Below are 25580 nucleotides of genomic sequence, written 5' to 3'. Positions count from 1 at the left end.
AAAGTCAGCTTATACAACTAATATTGGTGAGCTGAACTCTTAAAAAATGCTGAACTGTTTCTCTATTAACCACAATTTCAACACACAGATACACCCTCAGCACAAAACTGCAGGCAGTGTATAAGGGAGCCAGATCTGTTCACAGCTCACCATTATTCTGAAAATTAAATTCAATTTCCTAGGAAGACCTACTTCAACAGGGACGTAGCTCAGTAGAGTACCTATCTAGCATCCAGAGCCTGTGCTGGATCCCCAGTAGAGCATAAATGGTGGTGCACTAATATTATCTTATTATCATCCCTAACCACTGGTGAGTTAGTTCAAGGCCAGTCAGAGATACAAATGAGATCTTATCTCAAAAAAGAGATTGTTTGTGGTACTGGGTCTGCTTCTCAGCACTCTTTCCAAAGTACTCTGTTTTCTAACAAAAAGAAACAATGTTCTATGTTCTTTGCTTCTATGTTTCTGCCTATGGTGTCTTCACACTCTTGCCACCACCTAGAATATCATTCTAATTCCTTACCCTTCTCGATTTTCTTAATTCTAACTGATCTTAAGACTAAGCTCAAACTACTAGGAAGTGAGGACAGGACCCTGGCCTTAAGCTAGACGACTGCCCTATTATTTAGCTGTACTGCCAACCATTTATTTTGCTTTGTTTTGTTTTTTGTTTTTCAAGATGGGGTTTCTTTGTATAATATAGCCTTGGCGGTCCTATATTTAGCTATGTAGACCAGGCTGGCCTTGAAATTTCAGAGATCCACCTGCCTCTGCCTCTGCCTCCCAAGTGCTGGAATTAAAGGAGTGCCCGGCCTGTAAGTTTATCTTTATTTCTGTGTGCGAATGTTTTGCCTGCGTGTATGTCTGTGCACTCCTTGCCTGTGTGGTGCCCAGAGTGGCCACGCTGGGCCCCTGGGGCTAGAATCAGAGTTACAGACTGCTGGGACCCTTTCTTCGGGGGCTAGGAATCAAATGCAAGTCTTCTACAGGAGTAATCAGTCCTCTTAACCACTGAACCACTTCTCTAGCACCCCCTTATTTTTGTTTTGACTGGCCTCTCACAATCTGCCTCAGCCTCCTGAGTGGATGAGAGTATATTGCTCTGTTAGGCTAAAGTTCTGATTTTCTATGATCTTCAACACCCAATGCAACACAGCATGGTAACTATTTACTTATTTGTTTTTTTTTTTTTTAAATAAATGTTTATTAATTATTTATACAATGTTGTGCCTGAATGTACACCTGCATGCCAGAAGAGGGCACCAGATCTCATTATAGATGGTTGTGAGCCACCATGTGGTTGCTGGGAATTGAACTCAGGACCTCTGGAGGAGCAGTCAGTGCTCTTAACCTCTGAGCCATCTCTCCAGCCCCATACTTATTTGTTTCACTTCCTAAAATTGGAGTTCTTTGAAGATAATGACAGTGTCTTTCATCTCTATCTCTATCTCCTAACACAACACTAAGCATCAAAGAAGTCATTTTAAAATCTTACTGATAAGTAAAATGTTTTCGAAACTTGGATAAAAATGAATACAAAGAATGTATAAAAATAAGAAAAGAAACAGAAAAGTGAAATCTTCCCATAATAAAGCCCTAGCACTGCTTGGTTTATCTGGACACTAGACTGTACAGGCCCTAATGCAGATGCTCACTGACTACCTCAGGTCCAGGGAGGCACATACAATGGTTCACCACCAGCAGACAGCATCCTCACTGCAGGGTACTTACTGTGTGTGGATGAGCACATGCTGCTTGAGGTCCTGCCTCCGCATGAACAGCTTGTCACAGTAGTCACACTTGAGATTCTTCTCACCTGTGTGGATGACCATGTGTGACTCCAGGTGAGCCTTCTGGGTGAAAGACTTGTCACACAAAGTACACCTGTAATTCTTCTGACCTGCAAATTAACCCAAGACATCACACTGAGAATAAAATAATTACAGATTCTCAGACAAGCAAGCATGATTGGAGAAATAGCCCAAGCAAGAATCAAGCAAAACTGAATCATGTGTGGCACTTCACTCTCTATGCTATCTAGCTAAAAACACTTTAAGCCATTCCATTTATAACCTAAACTAAAGCTGGGAAAGCCAGTAAGTCTGACCTCCTAAAACCTTAAAGTACATATATGTCTGTAGCTGGCACAGAATACAAACTTTGAAGTGAACAAAACATGATTATCAGTGCATACCTAATTTAAAAGAACTTGGGAGTCAGCCATGTAACAGAGTTGATAGAATGCTTGCCTAGCATACCTAAAGCCCTAGATTCAATTTCTAGCATCATATTAGCCAAGTATGGTGGTGTATGCTTCAGAGCCCAACACTTGGGAAGTAGACACAAGAGGGTCAAAAGTTCAACATCATACTCAGCAAGTGTGAGGCTAGCCTGAGCTAATAAGACTAATTTCAAAAAAGAAAGTAATAACTCAAAAACTGTAGCACTTATCTACAAATCTATAACCCAACATTTCCACTGGATAATTTATATTTTTCTTTCTTTTTTTTAAAAACACAATATGATCTCAGAAAGCAGGAATGAAATCAAATCCAAATGTTTTTTTTTTAAATAGGTAAAGGCCTAGCAAATCTTTTTTTAATATATATATATATATATATATATATATATATACACACACACATATATTTATGTATACAATGCTCTGTCTGCACACACACCTGCATACTACAGGAGGGCACTAGGTCTCATTATAGGTGGTTGTGAGCCACCATGTGTTTGCTGGGAATTGAACTCAGAACCTTTAGAAGAACAGCCAGTGAGTGCTCTTAACTTCTGAGCCATCTCTCCAGCCCCCAAGGCCTAGCAAATCTTGTAAAAAGCAAAAATAAACAAAATGAGGAGAGACGGGGAAGGGAGGAAGAGAAAAAGAGAAAGAAAAAGAAAGAAGAAAACTTTAGGGAAGTTTAGCTTCTGCAGGACAAACCGTCTCTGCTCAACTACCCATTTTTAATAAAATGGACTGAGGAATAAACTTCCTTTTAATTATTTGTTCAACAAATGATTCAACCAAGAAAATTAAAACCTCACTGGTTATTTTGAAGCCTATCTGGGGAGGTCGGGGGAAAGCTGAACGACTGGAGAGATGGGCAAATGGTTAAAAGCAGTGGCTCACTGGCTACTCTTGGCAGAGGATCTGGGTTTAGTTCCCAGCACCCTAAAGCAGCTCATAACCATCTGTAACTCAGATTCCAGTGATGGATGTCCTTTTTTGTCCTACACAGGTACTGCATACAAATGGGACACATATAGACAAAATAATCACATATAAAATACAAAAAAAAAATCATTTTTTAAAGATGGTCTACATGGAGTTTAGAAACTACTGAAAACTTCAAATACTGAAATTGGGCTCCTTCAAACTGCACAGTATGACTCCTTAAAAGTGAAATACCTTTGTAACTGGTAGTAACACCCTTAGAGGCCTTAGGTTTCTACCTCACAAAGCTTAGCACCCACAGCTACCTAGATACTTACTATGACATATTACAACTCTACCTCCAATAATTTCTTTCTGCCCAGTCTTTATAGCTGCAATTTCTAACTAATATAAAAACTCCATGCCAATGGTTCAATACTGCTTACCTGTATGTATTTTGAGGTGTGTCCGTAGGTTGCTTGGATCACTAAAAGCTTTGCTACAAAAATCACACTTGTGGGGCTTCATACCCATATGACCCATAAAATGAACGTGGAGTTTGGAAGGAGAGATAAAAGCCTGGGGGCACATTGAACACTTCCACTTCCTTTCTTTGCTGTGGCTTGGCCCATGGCTGCTGCTGTGGCCCTGGCTAGGGAGATGGTTATGGATATGGCTGGTCAGATGAGCTTTGAACTCTAAATAGGAATTGCACTCCTTGCCACAGTTACAGAGGTGAACATCTGGGTGTTCAGGAACACCTTTAAAAAATTAAATCAATATCTCCTGTTACTTTAACTTCAAAATTATTCTTGAGATTAATAACTGACAATTACAATTCCCATTTCTACCAAAATGTCTAACTTGCTCACTACCTGTCAAATTAAGATGCCTTGTTCAGTGCCATAGTCCTATCATCCAAAATCATGCACCAGGGCACAGAAAAAGCACTTGGTATTCATAGAATTTATAAGATTTCTTTTCCTAGAGAAACCATTTACATTTTGAAGTGCACAAAAACTCTTAACAGTCCTGTGTCAAAGTGACACAGTAGAAAGAAAACAAAAACACATTAAATCAAACCCAAGGGACTTTGCTAACTTCTAAGAAGTTCAAAAAGAAGATTTGGGAATTTACAAGCCCCAATGCAAAGCCCTACAACAAAAGCTTGTTTATTTGAATCAGTAACACAAACCTACTGAAGAACTACGGATTTCTGTGGCCTCACACACAGAGCTGGTAGCTTGCTTTCATAAAGCTGCCACTGTAAAATCATTACCAAACTGTCTTCCTGGTCACTGATGGTACTGTACTAGACTCATGTAAGAAATCTGACAGACTTACCAATCTGTTGAGCATAATCCCGACTATAATAGAAAAGCAGTTCATTTTCAGGAGGGATGTCTTGTGAGGTACAGAAATAGATTTTTCCATCATGGGGATAGGCCACCAAATTCTGTTCTTCACGGTTCCTACATAATCACAGTTAACAGGTGCTCAGGCTGATTGCAAACTTCTGGCCTCAATTTCCCTGTTTCAGCCTCTCAAATAGCTGTGCTACAGGTATATACCACCACACTTGGCCACAGATACTTTTTATTCAGTTCTATGGGTCAAACTAAAGCTTTCCACATACTAATCCTGCAATCCTATCAATAAGCTACATCTCTTGTCCCTTGAGTACAGTAATTTTGACATACATACTCATCATGCCGTACCCTCTATAGAATATCCAATAGAAAAGCTTAGAAAGAACTATTTTCTCTATCATTTCTGTAACTCTACCCTCCTTATTAGGGATTATAAAGAAACATAATTCTTGCTTTAGCTAATAGGTGGTTTTTCCTTATAGTCAGAAACGTCAGTGTGTTACTAGCTGCAAAACGAGTAATCAGCAAGGCATGGTCAACTCACATCTGTAATTCCAGCACTTGAGAAGCAGAGACAGGATTGGTTATAGGAGGGTTGCTCCAAGTTCCAGGCCAGCATGAAGTACATAATGAAATCCTTTCTCAAACCAAACAAATGATAAATAAAATGAAATGTGCCTGTTTATTTTGACACAGGGTCCCAATCTGTGTTCAGACTGACCTAGAACTTGCTATATAGGCCAGAGCAGCCTAGAACTTGCAGATATGCTCCTATCTCAGGCTCCCAAGTGCTAAATGCTGGGTATTTTAGGCCTGAGCCACAATGTCCATGAAGTCTTAAAAATTCTTTCCCATTGAACAACTAGCTGAATGGTAACAATCCTATTATCTAAAGTACTATTACCTGGCTTTGCGCACAAACATCATCCAATTACACTCATTTTCATCAGCTGTAATGATGTAGAACTCTAGGACACCATTGTGGTATATCTGCCAACAGAAGTCAGGCATAAATGTTAAGTGAACTGAAAATCCTTTCATTTATTCATCTAGTAAATGCTTATTATTGCCCTTTTCACAAGAGAGAGCATTAGAAGTCTTTAGGTGCTGCTCCATGTACAAAATGACTTTACTCTTGAGTGCCTTTGGCTAAAAATACAAAATACAGTCTACTTAGCTATCCATCTTTATCAACACTACCAGGCAGGTACAGTAGACAGGGAATGACTGTCCCCTAAGGGGCATTTTTCCAGTCAGACACCAAAATTACAATCCCCTATGATGCACTGCCTTACCACTTCAATTTTGCACCTATCATTCTTTAAGATTTTATATAAATGTTACTAGTATAGCTATTGATGTCAAAACCTTATATTCCCATTAGGTAACTAGAGAAATAATTGTAGCTAGTTCTAAAGCTAGTTCCTTCACCAAATGTTTGAGGAATGTTTAGTTAACTAAAAATAACTTTTAATTTGTAAACAAAGTCCATAGCCTTGGCAGCCATAAGAAATCAAAATGCATAAAATGATTCAAATTGGGGCTGAGATAGCCTGGTGGTTAAGAGCACTAGCTACTCTTGCAAAGGCTCTCTGTATGGTTCCCAGCTCCTACATGGAAGTTCACAACTGTCTTTAACTCCAGTTCCAGGAGCCCTCTGACACCCTCTTCTGGCCTCCACAGATACTACACACATGCAGTACACATACATTTAGACAAAACACTCATACAAAGATAAAATCTTTTCCAAAGACATCTAAATCATTACATGAACTAATCTACAAAATGAAAACTATCCATTTATCCCCTATTCATTCAACAGCTGGAACACTGTTATACAACTTTTATATCAGCAATGAGAGAGAATGTAATACAAAATAAATAATGACAATGAATGCCCTCAGTCCTAGTGGATTTTTAAACTATCACAAAATAAAAAAAACAGCCCAAAAAACAGTCATGCATGGTGGTGGCCTGGCATAATCCCAACATCTGGGAGGCTGAAGAGGAGTCTGAAGACAGCTTGAGCTACAGAAAAACAACAGCAGCAACCAAAAGCCAGAGAAGTGTCTTCAACACTGACCTTCCAAACATGGTTAACTGCCTTGTCTGTCCACTCTGCTACTTCCATGGAGTGGCTCTGCTGACCAATTAGAGGCCCAAAGCAAGTCCGCACAGGAATGGTTTCTGCAGTCCACACACCTATCAATGGAAGGACACCAACTACACAATGATTTAAACAACTAATAAGGGTATTGAGACAGGAGTTTAACCCACACAAAGAATCTCATGTTCACTAAAGCTAACACTTCTGATGTGTCAACAATTCAGAGACAGCTAAGATGTGTAAGTCCTAGCTTACAGTAACTGACAAAAGTAGCCAACAAAATGGGCCACTGGGTAAAAGTACTAGTTACAAAAGCTTGATGTACCTGAGTTCCCCCTGAAGAATTCCACTCCCAAAAGTTGTTCTTTGCCCTTCACCTGTGTATGTGTATCATGGCATGTGTGCACCTGTACTCACACACACTAGATATACACACAATAATAAAATTAAATTGAAATGTGGAAGGAAAATCAAATTCCTGCTGTATACACACAAAACCTATGTCCTAGCAAACATATTTTAGAATAAGCAAAAAAAGAGACCAAAAAACATTTTATCAAAACCCAGCAATTTATATACATCAAGCTTCTAAACCCCCTTATGCTTAATGTACTGAATAAGCTATTTAGTGCTTTCAAGATTCATTACCAAGTTGAAGCTGAAGAATAAACCAATCTCATATTTTCAAAGGACTGGCACAGTAAACCTGTGTTAAAATCAGATATAGGCAAGTTGGCCCTGGTAGTCTTGATTCCTTCCTGAGGATTACTACACAGGTACATTTTTCTAAATGTCTGTATATCATCAGTTTATCAAATAAATTTTCCAAGTTTTTAGTGGAAAACAAAGACAAGTTTTGAGTAGCACAGTGGCTTGGTAATTTTGAGATGTCACAGCTGAGAACAAAAGTTGGCAAAGGCTCAGGCCAGGATTTGTGCTTCTACTTAATTCTGACTCTAAGGGGAGGCTTCCCACCTAAGTTTTCATGGACTTTACTGTTCTCACCATCAGAGAAGTCAACTATTCTCTAACATTAAAAACTTTATTCCAAAAATTCATAATTTTAAGCCACTGAATTTAAGATCAAATAATCACTAATTACACACATATACTTTTACAACTCCACTCCATAAAGGAGACTTGAGAGAGTTTGTGGTTTCTTCCAATATTCTTACCAACTTCTGTTCCCACAATGGACTGGCGGAGAACAAGCTGCTTCGGAAGGGATAGTCTTGCTCTGCTCTCTATTGGTGTGTCAGGAACAAAAGTCGCTGGTCCATGATCAGGGCAGTCTGAGGGATAGGCTCGGTCACAAAGAGTGCACCCTATAAATAGTACATGTGAAAGACACAAATGCAAACACGTGTACTTCACATAAGCTAAATTACCACTTGGTACCAAATGCTAATTACTAAATATTAACCAGTTTAAAAAAAAAAAAGGCCTTAGTGTAACACATAATATAAATTTGGACTGTTTTTTGTTTTGTTTTTTTTTTTAATTTTCAAAATAGTTTTGAAAGTCATCCTGGACTTGCTTTATAATACCAGGCTAGTCTCAAACGCACAGAGATCCTCTTGCCTCTGCCTCTTGAGTGTGTGTGCACTCAAGGTGTGCACCGCCACCATCACCCTGCTAATTTGAGACTTTCAAGACTAATACAGAGGGGCTCCTTACTTGCTTCTGTACCTTTGGACCTTTTTGTTCATTTATATTCAGACACTCTTCCGTACCCTTACCAGATGGTTTCATCCCACTGCCATAGCCATGACTATTACCCCTTACTTAGGTAATCCCTCTCTGAGCTCCATTAGATATCTCTGCTGAGCACCTTAAACACTGAATCGATGCCTAAAATGGATTCATCACTCCCCTCTTCCCCAAAAGAAACACCAATCTATTCTCACCTTTCATCATACTGTTTATGTAGTCTCTCATGCAGAAAATCGAGCTTTCGCCTTAGCAACACCCCTTTCCACCTTACAGGTTACTAATGTCAGTTCCACAAATGTTCTACTTTCTTCATCTTAGTTACTTCTACTATAAGAAAATAATCACCTTTCAAATAATTTCAGCACTATCTTCCTACAATAAATGCTTCTAACAAATCTAACAGCTCACAATGCAGTAGTTCCTACTTGTCTCCCCAAGTGACTGTTCCCACAACCCCATTTTCTACTACAGTCATCTGAACCATTTATGACTCTGTTCACTCTAGGCACTTATAGGTGCCAACAGCTGTCTTCCCATCAATTGCCTACCATATTCCCTTTCCTTAGGCCTAAATTAACACATATCCTCTGTAACTAATTTGCCCTGACCTTTCCACAGCTTAGTTGTTATTCAAGCTCCTTAAGCACCATGAACTTAACCCCAAAGTTGCATCTTTACTGTTATTCTGTACTATAGTAGTCCTTGTCTTGGCCATGCTTCCTATCAGGCTAAGGTTCCTCACAGTTTGTACTGTCTTGATAGACTGCCCTGACCCCTGCATCTGGCAGGGCACAGCAGATAGTGAGCACATGAAAGTTTATGGATTAAGCACATATTGAAATTAAGAAATCTACCATATTTATTTATGTTTTCTACCTAATAAAAAAGAACTTTTATATGCCAAACTATAGTAATTTATACATTCTAAGACAAACCACTGAATATCAACCTACATTTTCCCATAGTTATAAAAGTGATCTAGCAACTTTTTTCTTCTGGCATATGTTGAAAAAGCACAATGTGTATCACCACGATTATCTGTGTTAAGTCTTACTCCTGTAATGCTATTTGGATAATACCTTGAATATTATAGGGCTAAATTAATTGGTAAAATATAGACATGAATATATTGTCTATTTACTCCAGGGAGTCACTGTAAGAGCCAATAAATTGTGAATGTATTACTTGACTTGAGGAAATGATACCAGATTAATATAAGGACAATATGAGGACAAAGAAAACTTCCAAAATGAAATTCCTTTCTACACTCCCTTAATCAGCATCAGACTATGACAAACACTAGCCAGGACAATGGCATTTTAAAACCAGTATTTGGGATCCTTCACAATAAAAGATCTTCTGGAGATATCTCCACCTCTGATCTCAAGCTACACTATAGAACAACAGCAATAAAAAAAAAATGCATGGTCCTGGCATTTAATCAGAAATGTGGATCTATGGAACCAAATAGAAGACCCAGAATAAACCCACACACTTCTGGACAACTGAATTTTGACAAAGATGCCAAAACCATACTTGGGATCTGGAAAGATGGTTCAGCAATTAAGAGCACTTGCAACTCTTGCACAGGACCCACATTAGATTCCTAGATGACTCAAACCATGTGTAACTCCAGTTCCAAAGACTCCAATATTGCCCTAGCTTATACAAGCACTATGCATGTATGTGGTACGTGTGTGTGTGTGTGTGTATATATATGTATAACCCTCAAACACATATAATTTAAGAAAACAAAACCCATTACTTCCAAAAGAGAACAGTGAAGCACACTTACAAATTGTAAACATGGCTGCCATGTTTTCCTTGTTTGAACTGGAGTCTTCCATTTGCAGTGAAGGTGGTACAAAAGACAAGCTATCTGAGGGTACATCTACATGACCTGTCCCCATAGCAACCTCCTGTGTGATGGAAGAGACAGCCACAGGCTCTAGACTAAGGCCAACTTCATGGAGGGAAACAGATTCTAGGGAGGCAAGGTTGTGTGAGGTAGAGAGTGCCACGCTTACAGAGTTGGTGCTCATGGCCACGGTGTGGATGGAGTCACTGAGGGCACTGTCAGACATCCCATTGACCCGATTTGCAATGTGGTCTGTCTCCATAACCACAGGAAGCTCCAGACCATTCCCATGAATGGGTATCACACCACCATGTCCTACAGTGTCTGCGGTAAGGTTGTTGCTCACAGAATCCACAGAGAGAGGCTCATGAGTTCTAGAGCCATTTGGGATTTGGGAATGTTCTCCTGTAACACCGTCCATGGTAAGCTCCTCTGCCATTCCATCTGTAGAGATTGGGCTGGTAACCCTAGAAACATTCTCCATAGTGATTGTTGTGTCCAATGCCACTTCGTGGCCATCATTAGGATGAAGACTTTGGGCACCATGTGTGTTCACAGAACGAGAGTCAATTGAAACAACGCCTAGTTCTAACCCAACATTTCCATTGGCCTGATAGGGATCTAGCGCCGAAGGGTTGTTGGTGATAGATAATGCTGTATTTCCATCAACATTTATAGAGTTGGGGTGGATGTACTGAGGAGGTGGTCTGTCAGCTAAATAAGATAAAATGCCTGAGAACAGAAGAGACAACAGAGATATTTAGCACATTATTAAATACAAGAAATTGCAACTGCTGGGAATCATTTTCCTCACAAAAAAACAGCTAAGTTAGATAACCTGCTATCTCTTTAATCATTATCTATTCAAGTGGTACATATACCTTTCTGAGTTCCTCTATGAAATTCAAATCCTAAACACAAGAAGCTGATCTGAAGCCAACTAGAAACAACTTAAATGGGACCAACCTCTAATAGCTATGTGGTTGCAATTCTTTAGTCCTAAGATGCTAAAATTTGCTGTATTAAAAAAATATGTAAGGGGCTGGAGAGATGGCTCAGAGGTCAAGAACACTCACTGTTCTTCCGACGGCCCTGAGTTCAATCCCCAGCAACCACACTGTGACTCAGAACCATCTATAGTAAGATCTGGTGTGCAGGCAGAATGTTGTATAAATAATAAATAAATCTTTAAAAAATATGTAAATAAACAATAAAATTATTCAAGAATTTGTTGCAAAACTATCAGAACACATTAAGTTATTCAAAACAAGCATATTTTACAGAAACTTTTTGGGAGACGGGGGCAGGTTGGGATCAGACCCAGGGTCTCAAAAAAAAAAAAAAGTCTTGAATTACATCCCAAATCCAAAGCTGTGCTTCTAAGGATGTGGGATGTCACCTGCAGTACTGCTAGTGGGAGAGTATATACTAAAGCACAATATATATTTATGAAACTCAAACACACACAAATACACCCCTAAAAACATCAGCTATAATGACCATAAAGTCTGGAAAAACCAAGCTGCTCAACAAAAAGACTGATGTAATAAGCCAGTCAATATCCATTCAGTAGACTTTTATTTTTGAGATAATCACAGGCTAGTCTGAATTGCTGATCTCCCTGCTTCAGCCTCCCAAATGTTGAATCACAGGGTATGGTACTTAAAAAGCCCATTATGGATGTCAGGCTTGGTGGCAAACCAAGGCGGGCAAATTTCTGTGAGTTCAAAGCCAGTCTGGTCTACATAGTGAGTCCTTAGGCCAGCCAGGGCAATATAGCCTATTTTAAAAACAAGGATAGGAGGGGAGTTATGAAAAATCACCGAGAGGGCTGGACAGATGGCTCAGAGGTTAAGAATCCTGGCTGCTCTTCCAGAGGCCCTAAGTTTAATTCCCAGCAACCACATGGTGGCTCACAACCATCTAAAATGAGATCTGGTGGTGCCCTCTACTGGTGTGCAGGCAGAACACTGTATATGTAATAAAAATAAATAAATCTTTAAAAAAAAAAAACAAAAATCATCCAATGGGAGGGCAAAATACTAAGTCTGGAAAAGTCTGAAAAAAAGTCTAAGTCTGAAAAAAGACACACAGCTGTAGGAAAATCACGGTCTTAATCATGAAAAATTGTGACAACCAATACTTAAAAATAGAAGACAGAAGTATACACCAGAAACATAGTCATGGCTTCCCTTTCTCCAGGTTTGCCAAAATTTTCTGAAAAGAGTATATAATATATACTATATTATATATAGTATATAATACATTAGAATAAAAAGTCAAAAAACTTTAAGCAGGGCAGGTTAAATACAGAACTAAAAATTCTGAACCAATGTTTAGTGATCATAATTCTCTTTAAAAAGATTGACCATAGGGAACTAGAAGATTGCTCAGCAGGTAAAACACTGCTATCTAAACCTAAGAACCTGAGTTTGGATCCCCAATACCCACATGTAAATTTCAAAAGTGCGTGGTGGCCCACCTACAATCCCACAGATCACTAAAGCAAGCTAGTTAGTTATAATAGCTATTTAATCAGCAAGTTCTGAGTTCAGTGAGAGGCCCTGCTTCAATATTTAAGGTGGAAAACAATTGAGAAAGACAAGCAACATTAACCTCTAGCATCAACACATACCTGTGCACTCATATATAAGAATGCACACCACACACATATACAAAGAAAAAAACTCTTATGTAAACCAGGCACAGTGGGGCTCATCTATAATCTGACATTGAGGAGGCAGAGCTAGAGAGAATGACTTTAAGTTTGAGGCCAGCCTTGTCTTCATAGCAGGTTCCAGGGCTACAAGCAAGACCCTGTCTTAATCCAACAACAAAACACTTCATGCCTATAATCTAGCACTTTGAAGGTAGAAGACAAGATTGGGAGCAAGGTCATTCTCTGCTATATCTGCAGTTAGCTGCCCAGTCTCAAAATAAAAAGGGTTTCAGAGGTACTTCTATGGTAAAGTGCCTTTCTAGCATGTATGAGGCCCTAGGTTCAAACACCACTACTTCAAAAAAATTAAAACAGCAGCAGCAAAACTCTGCAAAAATAATCAAACTGCTTAATCAAACTTAATCAAACTGCTTCCTTAATATTGAACTGTATGCATGTTCTAAGCAAAGCACACCAATATCAACAAACCCAGAGATTGCTATCCAATAACAACAGAGAAAAATTATGTTAATTCCAATCTCCAGAAGCTAATTGGTTCTCCCCCCCCCCCCATCATCCCACATTCCCCCAGCACAAGTAACTATAAAACTTACCAGGTAGAATTGTTCTGAAGTAACTGCTCTCTAGGTGAGGGTAAGGTGGTGGAGGTAGGGTATAGTTTCTTTCAGGTAACCCACACATCACTCCTCGATCTCCAATGCCCATGGGAAGCATCAGAGACAAGGCAGAAGGCAGAGAGCTCAGGGAGGGGCCCAGGTTTGGAATTGCGACTGGGAGACCTTTAAAAAAAAAAAAGTTTTTCTTAATTAAAAGATTAGTATGTAAAAACCACTTACCAGACTCTCAGAATTTAACCCAATTCACAATTTAACTGTAACCCAGGTCAGTACTGGGAAACATCTATAATGTAATTAAACAAACAGTTCTAGTCCCCAAATTACTTCTCAAAAAAGGTCTATGTATCCCAGGCTTACCATGGTCCTCTGGAATGCTGGATTACAGGTGTGCATGACCAAACCTGGCCCTTAAATTAGTATATTTTTAAAGTGCTAAACTGATCTTCCAGTTGTATTTCTCCTAAATAGCAAAACAAGTAACAATCTATTTAAATATCAGCTAAGCGAACAAATTACATTAAAAATAAAAACAACAAAACAGGGTCTGGAGAGATAGCTCAGTGGTTAAGAGCATGTACTGCTCCAGAGAACCACGGTTTGATTCCCAGCAACCATATCATGGTAACTCTAGCTCCAAGACAAAACTCTGCAAGACACCTGCCCTCATGTGTATATAGTTACACATAATTAAAAATAATTTTAAAAATCCTTAAAATAAAGAAAATAAATATTAAAAACAGAACCTTCGCAGGTGTGGTCTCTTACAGTGATAACTTTTTAAAGCTTTATTTTATTTTCCCATTTTTATCATTATACATTTCACTTTAAGAACACAGGAATGCTTAGCATGGTGGTACATTACTGTAATCCCAGTATCAGGAAGGCCAAAGCAGAAGGATTTTGAATTTGAGGTGAGCATGGGCAACATAGTGAGATCCTATCTAAAAATGTAAAAGACAAAAACCAAGTATGTATGCACTTGCAATCCACCCAGATTTAAGTTAAATGTGAATCGGTATGTGTATATTTTCAGCCCCTTCTCTACATGCTGTACTTCACAATCAAGAGTCTGAAACTTAGACTATATCCACCTTGGATTACACCCATTTGCAAAATCACTTAAATGACTTTTCCTGTGCCTAAGCATCAAATGAATATCCACCAATTTAGTGAGTGCTGATCTGCATATTTTACAAAGGGGAGTATGTTTAATATAAGCCTTTTCCTCTTAATAAGACTATCTCCTAAAAGGAATGCCTAAGAGAGAAATAGATGGCTTTCCAATTTTTTAAAAGAAAGAGTTTCAAGGCAAACGCTGGCCTTCAACTCGATCTTCCTGCCTATATTCCTAAATGCTAAGATTACAGTCTAGTCCACTATGCTCTTTTAGGGGTTTTGTTGTTGTTGTTGTTTATTGGGGGGGGGTTGGCGAGATGGCTCAGCAGCTAACAGCATTTGCTACACTTAGAGAGGACCCAGGTTCAGTCTTAGCACATGGCAGCTCACAACCATCTCAAATTTCAGTTCCAAGAGTTCTGACTACCTGCTCTGACCTCTGTGAGGACCAAGCACACATATGGTACACAAAAATGATCCCAAGTCTGCTTCAGATTATCAGTGTGTAAAGAAGTTCCATGTCTTCAACAAGAATCAGACAAAATACACAGACACACATACATCACATAAATAAGAATTATTTTTTTAATTTCTTTTGCTGATACTTTGAAAAATACTAATTTTAATTTTAGCTGCTGCATTTTAGTGATTCAGGATATAGTTTTCTACGAAGAATTATTTAAACATCTTTTTCATATTATTTAAACTATTAAACATAAAGTCCAATACAATATTACGATGCTACATATCCTTAAGAATCAATAGCTTGTTTCATTTCAATAGGAAAAGAAAACACAACTGGACAGTAAAAGTCTTTCAGAACCAGGTATGGTGGCACTTGGGAAGTAGAGCCAAGGGGATCAGTGCAAGGTTATCCAGGTTATATTCAGAGTGAAGCCAACCCAGGCTACATAAGACCAGCTCTCAAACAAAACAAAATCTCCCAACAACAAAAAAGGAACTTAATTTATTAAGGCATGGAATATGGAAGAACAAGCCTCCCCTCCTCTGTTTCTGAGGATGTGAATGCTCACAGAGAATGCCACATAAGAGCGCCACATCTGGCACTAATTTTCCATAAAACCAGATCTTATACATTTCTACAGATGCTCAGTTTCCAATCTAAAAGAAAACAAGTCTGATTTCAAATGTTTTAGGAACCTATTAGTGAGGAAATCTAACTGATCCTTTTCTACTATTTAAGGGCATGACATCAAAGTGTCAACCAGATGAGTGTGAGAAGCCCCGGATAAAAAGCCAATTTCAGTTCTGGATGAAAGACACTAACCCCAAAGAGACTATTAGAAAAAACTGCTACTCTCCATCCACTTGGACCCTGCAACTATACAAAATATTTTGTAGAGGGCACTCACTAGTTTCTCTGTATCATCCTAAAACACACTCAGAACTGAGCACAAGGTTGAAGTGCAGTGGTTCTCCCTCCCACTCACCTGGGGCAGGGATGGCACTGTGAGAGGGAGAGGCAGCCAAACCCAGGTGACTTCCTGAGACTGGCAGGGCATTGCTCACAGAGGATGAAAACAGCTGCTCCATCCCCACTGGGCTCAAGTTCGTGTCATTCATCCTAGGAAAAAGCATACACAACGATTATAAACACAAGAGCCAAGCATCTAAGGATGGGGAAATGGGACCTGACCAACTGCTCATTATGCACATGATCCTGAAACCACAGGAACCATGATTCAATGTTAACTAATCCATGTCAATGCTGCATACTATACACAGGACTGGAATTCAATCTGCCCTGTTCCAAGCACATGGCTATATTCTGCAGCGTGAGTCATGGTGGCTTATTTTGCTTATTTTGTTCATGGTGGTTACAAGCTCTATTTGGCTTATCAGCTCAAACCAACAATTTTTAGGCATTTTAAGTACTTGAATAGTTTATAGTGGGTTAAAAGTCTGGGTCTGATTCAGATGGCATAACGAAGCACCATGTTCTCCCTAAGAATCAGTATTTTCTTAAAAATATGTATCTATACCTTATTAAACAATAATCTTAAATTAATACAGTCACACACTGAGGTTCATCATGCAAGCTTTGCTAGAACTCTACTAAAACAATTTTGGATTCTCACACTAATTCTGCAAAGTAAAGTAGATGAGGAATTAAGTGTCAAAGATATAACATATACCTCAAATTACAAGGCAGTTCAATAAAAGGGCAAAAGCCATCCTGCAAAAGATTGTCAAAGGTGTTCCAACACATCAGACTCTATTAATACACAGACCATTTTCAGAAGGCTGAAAAACAAAGGATTCAGCTTTTCCATACAGTCCATCCTTCGGTGTCACTAATCACATCTTAGAAGGTAGTGCTGATGTGAAAAGACCATTACTGGCAGTTGTTATTCAAAGGCGTTAGTTTTACCTAGGTGCGGTGACACAGAAAACTAGGGAGGTGAGGCAGGAAGACTACCAGAAGTTACCAGACTACCATGGACTGCATGGTAAACTCAAGGTCAGTCTACACTACGCAGGAAGGTCTTGCCTCAAAAGTATATGGAGCTGTAGAGATGGCTCAGGATTAGAACCCTTGCTGCTCTTCCAGAGGACTTGAATTTAGTCCCCAGTAACCATGTTCAGAGTAAAGGAAACGCCTTATAACCTAAAAAAAAAAGCCATTGGTACTTTAACTGGAAAAGTTTCCAGGCTCCAGCTAGTTTAAAACAGACTTCTCTAAATTTTCCCAGCTGCAACCATACATAAAGCACAATCATCACTGAAACCACAAAGCCTACAATACAACATATCGATTACAATAAATTATTAGAGTTAAGTTATAGCTTCACCTCCCATTCCGAAAGCTCCCAAATGTTAAACTGTATGTCAGAATTTAAAAAAATAAAAATAAAAATCGGTGTGAAATCCCGGACCCTCTCAAATCAGACTTTAATACCAGATGCAAAGCATTTGTGCTTTGTTGTGAGTCCCCAACAACCATAAACCTAAGGTAACAAGTACTCAAAGACAGAAGACATGAATAAGGCATGCATACCGTGATTCTCAAAGGGCTTTCTCAACAAGGCAATTCCATTCTAACTGCCTGCCTCACATCACATCCTGAGAAGGCCTAAAGTCAGGGTACTGAGTTCTGTCTTCTACACTACATCTTTGGCAAATCGTTCTTAACCAAAATTTTTATGTTTCTAACACAATCATTTGGCAGTTCCGGACCTCACACTGTTTCCTAGAAATGACATGTTAGAAACTAACAGAAACAGCCACTTTGCAAAAATGCATCGACCAGTTCCAATAATTTCAGTCACTACATTTTTTCTCTTCCTCACTCTAAAAAGCCTTTTAAAGAATTCTAGAAATACCAGCTAAATACAACTCTGGTTTGTTTCTGTGCTGTGCTGGCACAGTACCTTCTAATTCACCAAGCTAATTCTAATAGCTTGGCAGGAAAAAGGTGCCAAGCAAAGGATGTGTGGCTACTCCCGAGCAAGCACACAGGGAATCAACCAGTACTCTGGATTTGGGGGATGAGGGTAGGGAGATGGGAGTGTTCCGCTGTTCAAATGTACATGCTATACGTGCCTAAAGGCACCCAAACAAAGACTCTGTCTCCGGCGGTGTCCGCCCTCACCTGCGCATATAGTGCAGGGGACCGGCGTCCGTCAGGAGCGCGCCGGGGCCGGTGTCACGTGCTACCACATCCCGCCGGTGACCGCGCCGCCCCGGACCGCCTGACGTCTCCGAGGGCCGGCGGCTGCACTCCGCGCCGAGTGCCCAACATGCTGGGCGGCGCCCAGGGTTGTTTTTCCGGAAGCGCTGGCAGCCGGACCGGCTGACCTGGAAGAGGAGAAAAGCTATCAGCAGTGGCCTTCCCCTGCCCCGGCCGCTCTAGCCCGCCCGGCCGCGTCACCAACCTGAGGCCCGCGCTGAGGAGCACCGGCCCAGCCGCCTGGCTCTTCATCGGGCCAGAAGCCGGCCCGGGCGCCCTTGCCCTCCCGGGACCCAGGGTCTTGCTTGTGGCTCCTCTACCGTTTCCCTCCCAGCCCCCGCCCAGGCAGGCCCGCTGCCTCCTCTGGGCCTCACCCTCAGGGGCGCGTTTCCGGCTTCTCAGCCACTCGGCTTACGTGCAACCTGTCCACTGCCTGCGCTCTGACCCTCCCTTCCGTAAATGCGCACGCCCACCACCCCTCTACGCGTGCGCAGCACAGAGCTCCGGGAATGGGCGGGCTTCCAGACGCTCCACCCAGAGCGTTGAGCTCAGGTGTGTCCCAATCCGATAGAGCGCCGAGTAATCGACCGCCGTTGCTAAGAGACCAAAACAATTACAAGAGCAAGAGGTGCTTTCTGAAGGCCAAGGTTCTCCAGGATCTGCTTTTCGGTCTAAATAGCATGTCCTCACGTAGGGAAGCATAAATCTGCATAGCACATTATGAAATATAGGATTAGGCCAGACGGTGGTAGTGTGGCCCAGAAAGAATTGGGTTTCGATTCTGAAACTTGTAGGCTTGTGAAGTTTCCCCGCTTCCATGTCATAAAGGATGGTATTGGGATTTGTGCAGCTTTTCGTCTTCTCTCCTTGCCTTTCCATCCCTACAGCACGGACAAGCTTACATTATGTTTATTCATATGGGCAGGTCGGTGGATGCGTACGCGGTTACTAGAACAAATGTGCATGTGAGGTTAGAGAACAACTGACAAGAATTAGTTCTAGAGCTGGAGAGATGGCTCAGAGGTTAAGAGCACTGACTGCTCTTCCAAACGTCCTGAGTTCAATTCCCAGCAACCACCTGGTAGCTCACAACCATCTATATGAAATCTGGTGCTCTCTTCTGGTGTACAGGTGTACATGCTGGCAGAATAATGTATACATAAAAAAAAATCTTTAAAAGAAGAATTAGTTCTAATGCAAATCAAAATGACCCTGAGATTTTTACCTTACAACCATCAGAATGGCTAAGATCAAAAACTCATGTTACAACACATGCTAGAGTGGATGTGGACAATGGTGGGAATGTAAACTTGTACAACCACTTTGGAAATCAATCTGGCGCTTTCTCAGACAATTAGGAATAGTGCTACCTCAAGACCCAGCTACATCACTCCTAGACAGATATCCAAAAGATGCTCAAGTATACAGCAAGGACATGATTGTAGCAGCTTTATTTGTAATATCCAGAACCTGGAAACAGCCCAGATGTCCATCAGCTGAGGAATGGATACAGAAACTGTGGTACATTTACACAATGGAATACTACTCAGCAATTAAAAACAAGGAAATCATGAAATTTGCAGGCAAATGGTGGGAACTAGAGAAGATCATCCTGAGCAGAAAGACACACAGTGTATATACTCACTCATAAGTGGATATTAGATATATAAAACAGGATAATCATACTAAAATACTAAAGAAGCTAATCAAGAAAGAGGACCCTGGGTAAGATGCTCAATCTTCATTCAAAAAGGCAAATGGGATGGACATCAGAAGAGGGAGAAAACAGGGAACAGGACAGGAGCCTACCTCTGAAAGACTCTACCTTGCAGGGCATCAAAGCAGATGCTGAGACTTATAGTCAAATTTTGGGCAGAGTGCAGGGAATCTTATGAGAGAAGGGGGAGATAGAAAGACCTGGAGGGAACAGAAGTTCCACAAGGAGAACAATAGAACAACAACAAAAAAAAAAAAATCTGGGCACAGGGGTCTTTCTGAGACTGATACTCCAACCAAGTACCATTCATGGAGATAACCTAGAACCCCTGCACAGATATAACCCATAGCAGTTCAGTGTCCAAGTGGGTTCCATAGTAACGGGAACAGGGACTGTCTCTGACTTGATCTCAGGGGCTGGCTCTTTGATCACCACCCCTGAGAAGTGAGCAGCCTTACCAGGCCACAGAGGAAGACAATGCAGCCTGATAGACTAGGGTCAGATGGAAGGGGAGAAGGACTTCCTCTATCTGTGGACTGAGGGAAAGGCATAGGAGAAGAAGAGGGAGGGATGATAGGACTGGGAGGGAATGTGGGAGGGGGCTACAGCTGGGATACAAAGTGAATAAACTGTAATTAATAAAAAGTAAATGAAGTATTAAAAAATTCTTGTGGGAGAAGGAGTAGAAGGTGAAATAATTAAAATACAGTCCAGCTTTTTTTTTTTCTGTCAGAGAAAGTTCTCTCTCATCCTCAGTTGATAATTTTCTTGGACTATTTAATTCCTTATTACCTTGTAAGGTTTGAAATAAATTACTTAGCTCTTGAGTATTTATTTCAATTGTGGACCTTAGCCAATTAATATCGCCCAATAATTTTTGAAAACTTTTAAGAGTTTTAAATTGGTCTCTTCTGGTTGAACCTTCTGTACTAGAATTTTCTGTAGACATATCTTATTTCCTAGATAATTAACAGAATCTCTTCATTGGATTTTTTCAGGAGCACTTTGTAATCCCCAGCAAGGCAAAATTCTCATTTACCTCATCATTTTCCCCCTAAGGTATCTCCATCTGAAGTTGCCAGCAAAATATCATCTATATAATGGTAAATTATGAATTGAGAATGTTGCTTAGAATTATTTCTAATGGCTGTTGTACAAAATATTGACATAAAGTAGGACTATTCAACATTCCTTTTGGAAGTACTTTCCATTGAAATTTTTATTGACCACTTATTATTATAAATATGTATTGAGAAAGCAAACATTTCTGTATCATGTGCATGCAAAGGGATTATGAAAAAGCAATTTTTAAAGTAATTCTTTGTATTTCCTCAGTATGTGTTGTTACGTCTTTCTTTCCATTTCTGATTTTGTTAATTTGGATATTGTTCTTTGCCTTTTAGTTAGTTTGGCTAAGAGTTTGCCTATCTTGTTGATTTTCTCACTTGATCTTAGCCAAAAGGCCGAGAAGCGATTTTCTCAAAGAACCAGATCGTGGGCTTTTTTGTTTGTTTGTTTGTTTGTTTTTGTTTTGTTTTGTTTTTGATTCTTTGTCTTGTTCTCTTTGTTTCTAATTCATTGATTTCAGTCCTGAGTTTGATCCTGCTATCTGCACCTCTTTGCTTCCTTTTGTTCTAGCACTTTCAGGTGTCCTTTTAAGTTGCTAGTATGAGATCTCTCTAATTGTTTTTTTTTTTTTTATGAACTTTTCTCTTAGCACTTTAATTGTGTCTCATAAGTTTGGGCATGTTGTACCTTCATTTTCCTTAAATTCTAGAAAGTTTTTTGTTGTTGTTGTTTGTTTTTCAAGACAAGGTTTCTCTGAGTAAGTCCTGGACTTGCTTTGTAGGCCAGGCCGTGCTCAAACTCATAGAGATCTATCTCCCTCTGCCACCACCCCTCCCCCCAAAGTGCTGGGATTAAAAGTTATCATTTGGCAGTCTAAAAAGATGTTCCAAAAGTTACAAAAGATAGAATCATGAGGACTGTGTTACAGATCCCAGAATTCAACTTAACATACAAGGCTTCTAGCCTATACCTAATACCCAGCTCCAGCAAAAGCAAAGGAAGGAAATCTGTTGGACTTGATGGTTTTTCTCCTATATAAGAAAACATGAGCTGCAGATTCAGGGAGAAACCCTGCCTGAAAGGAATAAATGGATAGTAACAGAGACAAATAGCTAAAGGATACATGTTAAACCAAGGCATGATAATATACAGTTGTAATCCACACACTGGAGAAGAAGGGACTCACTAGACAGGCAATCTAACCTATTGGTGCAGTCCAGGCTAATGAGCAATCTTGTATCAAGAAACAAATTGAGTGAAGCCTGAAGAACTGAAACCAGTGTTGTCACTTTGAACTCCATGGACAGGCACACGTTAGTATACACAGCCCCACCACCACACACATACACAGAAGAGAGAAAAAAAGAGAGAAAGAGAAAAGGAAGATTAGGAAAATCAAACATTCTATGTCTTTAAATATGATTATTTTCTTTATCCAATGTAAGCATCCATTTATTTATATGAAGGAAAAAGAATCCTCAATTGTATAATAGATGCTAAGTGAGAAAAATATATTTACGTATTCCAAAAAAAAAAAAAAGATGAGCACCACTATACCCACTTTTCTAGAAAGTTTAATTTATTTCTTTATTTCTTCTCTGACCTGTTGGTCATTAAGTAGAGAGTTGTTCAGTTTCCATGAATTTGTAGACTTTCTGTTGTTAAAGTCCAGCTTTAATCCATCCATGGTGGTCTGATAAGATTCAAGGAATTATTTCAATTTTCTTGAATCTGTTGAGGCTTGCTTTGCGATCAACTATATGGACAATTTGGAAAAGGTTCTATAAGGTTCTGAGAAGGTATTTTTTTTTGTGTTTGGTTGAAATGTTCTGTTGATACATTTGATTCTGTTAGGTCCATTTCATTCATTACATCATTTAATTTCATTATTTCTTTGTTTACAGTCATATCTTTCTTTAGGTTGGGGAAGTTTTTCTGGTTTTGTTTTGTTTGGTTTGGTTTAGTTTTTTGAGACAGGGTTTCTCTGTGTAGCCTTGGCTGTCATGAACTCTCTTTGTAGACCGGGCTGTCCTCAAATTAACGGTGATCCACTTGCCTCTGCCTCCCTGATGCTGGATTACAGGTGTAGGCCACCTTGCCCAGATGGAAGTTTTCTTCTGTGAGTTTGTGGAAAATATTTTTTGGGCCTTGGAGCTGGGAGTTTTTTCCTTCTTCTGTTCCTATTATTCTTACATTTAGTCTTTTCATGTTGTCTCAGATTTCTTGGATGTTTTGTGTCAGGTACCTTTTAGATTTAATATTTTATTTGACTGATGTATTTGATTTCTTCAGTTGCCTGAGATTCTCTTTCATCTCTTACATTCTGTTGGTGATTTCTGTCTGTAGTTTCTGTTCTCTTCCTTAAGTTTTCTATCTCCAGTATTCCCTCAGCTTGTGTTTTAATTATTGCTTCTATTTCCATTTTCAGGTCTTAAACAGTTTTATTTTTTTCCTTCACCTGTTTGATTGTATTTTCCTGTATAAAAAGGATTTATTTATTTCCTTTTTAAAGGCTTCTATCATATTAATAAGACTGGATTTAAGGTAATCTTCTTGTGATTTCAGCTGTGTTGCATATCCAGGGCTTCTTGTAGTAAAATTACTGTGCTCTGGTGATGCCATATTGCCCTGGCTATTGTTGACTGTGTTCTTACACTGGCCATCTGGTTGTCCCTAGTGTTGGCTGGATGTCCCTGATGCCAGCAGGACTCCTTAGGGAGTCTGTCAGAGCCTTGGCCCGAGAATGGAGCTCAGGGAACAGCTTGCTGCTCACCTCTGCTGGCTGTGCTCCAACTGAACTTGAATGTTCCTGGTCCCATAGACCTCCTCTGAAAGGGATGCAGAACTGTGGGCCTGATAATGGAGCTCAGGGGACAACATGCAGCTCACCTCTGCTGGCTGGACCCAGGTGAACCTGGAAGGCCAGGGTAAAAGTTCTATATCTTGATCCACAGGCAGAAGAAGGAGACTGTGTACCACACTGGGTGTTTTAGCCTAAGAATACCACACAAACCACTCAGACTCTCAGATATGGATGGGGAATGCCTTTTCCAAGCTGATCTATCAGGGTGACAGTAAGGACAGGGGAGCCTATCTGTGACAGCTACAAGTTCTCACAGCAGGGTTTTTATAGAAAGACTCAAATGCGAAAGACACGAGGAGGGCAGTAACACATTTTGGCAAACAGTCCAAAGTAATATTACAGTTTTGGCTAACTAGACGAAGTATTATCAGCTAACCTTTAAGATGATTGGTCCTAAGCGAGGTAAGTGAAGCAGGGCTTAGGGTCTTCTAGAGTACATCCAAAGTGTAGCCAGGTGTATAAAAAGAAGGGTGCAAACAGAGTGTAGCCAAGTAAATAAATAACAAAGTATGAGTTATGACACTTATTGAATCATAGTAAAATATAAGGTCAGCTATGAACAACCACTTCCAGGAAACAAAGTTGAAAGTTTAAAATTTTGAACTTAATTCCACCTTAGAAACAAAATGGAAGCTGAATACAAAATGGCTACAGCCTTGTTTCAATTAGTAGGCTACAACACTGGGCATAGCTTGAGCTTAGGAGACCTCAAAGCCTGCCTTCACAGGGTGTGCCTTCAACAAGGCCACACCTCCTAATATTGCCAGTTCCTGTGGGCCAAGCATTCAAACACATGAGTCTATGGAGGCTGTTCCTGTTCAAACCACCACAGTAGTCCTTGGAAGATGCAGCATATAGAGATATAGATACTTAATACTTAAGTTGTATAGAGAAGGGATAATTGAATATACCCATGTAGATAATCAATTTAAGACTGAGTTAATTATACCTAGTAGAATTCTAGCATGAGATTATAATATACGGATACTTGTTACCTCTTGTGATGCATGATGCAAATTCCGGGCTCAGGACCAGAAGCACATATATAGCTCTATGTCACAACCCCAGGAAACAAAAATCTGTAATGAAACATGAAATATTTTGCAAGAAGAGCCAATGCAAATCCTCTTCCCTTCTCTTGTTTCAAGCAGGTGATAAGAGAGCTGTCAGGATGGAAGTTTTTCTCTTCCCTAGGAATATCCTGAAAGCTAATGAGTTTGACTTTAGTGAGTTCCCTTCCCCCTTTGATGAACAGATCCAACTGAGGCGACCCAGTTCCAAGTGTTCTTAGTGCTGTAGTAAATGTCTCCATCTAGCCAGTCTTATGTGAGACATTTAGGTTGGAGAGAAACTTTAGCTCAAAGAAATGGTAAACTTAACACCTGGCTGTTTTGCTACAGTTTTATAAATTCTATACACATTTGTTCCTGCATTGTAACTTTCCTGACAAGAACTAAGAGAACATCTACTCACCTCAAATAGGGAAGGAACAAGGAAAGATTGCATGAAACCCAACTTAGAAAAGTTTATTGGTGTTATTTACAGGAGCATTGGGCAACTTGTGAGCAACTATACAACAGAAAAGTCTTACCACCACCCTCAGGCATTTTTAAACCTCTT

At 39.8% G+C, this 25580-nt stretch overlaps 1 protein-coding gene across 9 annotated transcripts in view; it reads right to left on the bottom strand.

Annotated features, from left to right (window-relative positions):
- Prdm4 (PR/SET domain 4) overlaps positions 1-18799 on the bottom strand; it is a 30859-nt gene extending 12060 nt beyond the window's left edge. For 3 of the 9 annotated variants that reach the window (XR_009589958.1, XR_009589959.1, XM_060377812.1), the window contains exons 1-12: positions 18518-18679; positions 18235-18440; positions 16073-16206; positions 13482-13667; positions 10146-10940; positions 7813-7962; positions 6614-6753; positions 5435-5520; positions 5075-5167; positions 4505-4632; positions 3607-3921; positions 1732-1900 (exon numbers count right to left, since the gene is read on the bottom strand). Coding sequence is in view for 7 of the 9 variants with exons in the window: in XM_060377812.1 (XP_060233795.1) it covers positions 1732-1900; positions 3607-3921; positions 4505-4632; positions 5075-5167; positions 5435-5520; positions 6614-6753; positions 7813-7962; positions 10146-10940; positions 13482-13667; positions 16073-16206; positions 18235-18242 (2204 nt within the window). In the remaining 2 variants the exon portion in view is untranslated. Of the gene's footprint in view, positions 1-1731; positions 1901-3606; positions 3922-4504; positions 4633-5074; positions 5168-5434; positions 5521-6613; positions 6754-7812; positions 7963-10145; positions 10941-13481; positions 13668-16072; positions 16207-18234; positions 18441-18517 lie in introns of all 9 variants that reach the window. The other 6 variants (XM_060377813.1, XM_060377814.1, XM_021662376.2 and 3 more) reach the window with 6 other exon arrangements.
- Between the last annotated feature and the right edge of the window lie 6781 nt (positions 18800-25580).

Source organism: Meriones unguiculatus, chromosome 2 (assembly GCF_030254825.1).
Source record: "Meriones unguiculatus strain TT.TT164.6M chromosome 2, Bangor_MerUng_6.1, whole genome shotgun sequence".
Classification (NCBI taxonomy): domain Eukaryota; kingdom Metazoa; phylum Chordata; class Mammalia; order Rodentia; family Muridae; genus Meriones; species Meriones unguiculatus.
The sequence above is the reverse complement of the archived record's forward strand: the minus strand, read 5'-3'. Positions and strand labels throughout refer to the sequence as shown.